The 2,017-nt window shown below is 29.4% G+C and overlaps 1 protein-coding gene across 1 annotated transcript; it reads left to right on the top strand.

Moving 5' to 3' along the window:
- The first annotated feature begins 404 nt into the window (after positions 1-404).
- On the top strand, positions 405-1,115 carry LOC143922098 (uncharacterized). Its single transcript, XM_077445357.1, has one exon. The coding sequence runs from the start codon at positions 405-407 to the stop codon at positions 1,113-1,115; it is 711 nt and encodes a 236-aa protein (XP_077301483.1).
- The last annotated feature ends 902 nt before the right edge of the window (positions 1,116-2,017 follow it).

Below are 2,017 nucleotides of genomic sequence, written 5' to 3'. Positions count from 1 at the left end.
TCTTATCACCCACTCTCTTGAATTCTTCCATTTTCCACTCTGTAAAACTCTTATCATCTCTCTCTTATTTTTTATCACCCACTCTCTTGAATTCTTCCATTTTCCACTCTGTAAAACTCTTATCATCTCTCTCTTATTTTTACTTTCCATATTATCACCCGATTTCTTGAATTCTTCCATTTTCCACTTGCTCTAAATTCTTATCATCCTTCTCTTATTTCTTATCACCCACTCTCTTGAATTCTTCCATTTTCCACTTGCTCTAAATTCTTATCATCTTTCTCTTACTTTTACTTTCCATATTATCACGTACTCTCTTGTTGCCTTATTATCACCCCTCTCCTGTTTTCACTCTTCTCCTGTTTTGTTCCCATCTTCTTTTTTCTAAAAATTTTATCCCCATAATGCAACAAATTCCAATACGTATCGATGAATCTCCAGAAGAACCAAATTTAATGGCCCCAGTAGAAGTTAAAGCCCCAAATTCAACTTATAAGTTTAAAATTTGTTTAGTTGGTGATGGTGGTACTGGAAAAACTACTTTTATTAATAAAGTACTTAATGGTGATTTCATTTCTAAATACTATGCTACACAAGGTGCAGTAACAAAATTTTTAACTTTAGGATTAGGTGATAATTCTTTTGTAAAATATGAAGTTTGGGATACGGCTGGACAAGAAAAAAATGTTGGTTTAAAAGATGGTTATTACATTGGTGCTATAGCAGGGTTTTTTTTCTTTGATGCAAATAGTAGGGAAACTATGGCTAATATACCAAAACATATGAAAGCTTTTGCTAATGCTTGTGGAGTTGAAAATCCACTTATGTTTATTTTAGCTAATAAAATGGATATTGCAAAAAATATGGTTGATTTTTCTAAGTATGCAAATAAAGTATCTCAATATAACCCTGAGTTTATACAGATTAGTGCTAAAACTGGACATAATTTCGATAAACCATTTGAAAAACTATCTAGATCACTCTTTAATGATGCAAATCTTGTTTTAACTGCCAATATTAGTTTAGAGGCTACTAATTACAACTACGATATTTTAGCAGGTACAGGATTAAATGAGGAAGCTGCAAAGGTTGCCGATTGGGTACCAGAAGAGTAATTAAATTAAAGTTATTTTTTTACTTTTATTAATGTAATAAAAAAGGGGTTATTAAGTAATATAAGATAATATTTGGTATATTAAACAATTGTGTAATAATGGATTGATCTGTCATTTGAGATTGGAAAAGGATTTTTCTGGATTGATGTGGTATTAGCTCGGGCTTGTTAAACAATTGTGTAATAATGGATTGATCTGTCATGTAGGATTTGATAATCATTTTTCTGGATTGATGTGGTATTAGCATGGGCCTATTAAACAATTGTGTAATATCGGATAAGTATAATTATGTGCCATGTAGGATTTGATAATGATTTTTCTGGATTGATGTGGTATTAACTCGGGCTTGTTAAATAATTGTGTAATAATGGATTGATCTGTCATGTAGGATTGGAAAATGATTTTTCAGGATTGATGTGGTATTAGCTCGGGCCTATTAAACAATTGTGTAATATCGGATAAGTATAATTATGTGCCATGTGTGATTTAAAATAGGTTTATTAATTAACTGTGCAAAAAGGATCAGTATAATTATTGAAAAAGATTTGCAAGATATAAAAATGAGGCTTTTCGGCAGTTGTGATATGAATTTTTCTAAGGAATTAAGTTATACGATTCATTAAGTTATATTTTTTGCAACAAGTAATATCTCATTTAGTAATTTTGAATGGAATTTGGGAACTACAGTAGTGGCAATCACAAAATACCCTTCATATTTTTTACTTTAAAATTTAATAAAAACAAGAATTTAAAATAGATATTAACACCCAAAAATTTATAACCAATTAAGAACTATAGAAATTATAACTACCTATCAAATAATTAAGATTTTATATCAATTAAACATTTCTATTTCCCGGGTTGCTAAAGTAAAAAATTTTAATTATTAAAAATTTACACCT

Source organism: Arctopsyche grandis, unplaced genomic scaffold (assembly GCF_051622035.1).
Source record: "Arctopsyche grandis isolate Sample6627 unplaced genomic scaffold, ASM5162203v2 HiC_scaffold_366, whole genome shotgun sequence".
NCBI lineage: Eukaryota > Metazoa > Arthropoda > Insecta > Trichoptera > Hydropsychidae > Arctopsyche > Arctopsyche grandis.
The sequence above is the reverse complement of the archived record's forward strand: the minus strand, read 5'-3'. Positions and strand labels throughout refer to the sequence as shown.

What these genes read in the sequence shown, in the direction of transcription:
- LOC143922098 (XM_077445357.1), top strand. Translation starts at nt 405, where the DNA reads ATGCAACAAATTCCAATACGTATCGATGAATCTCCAGAAGAACCAAAT.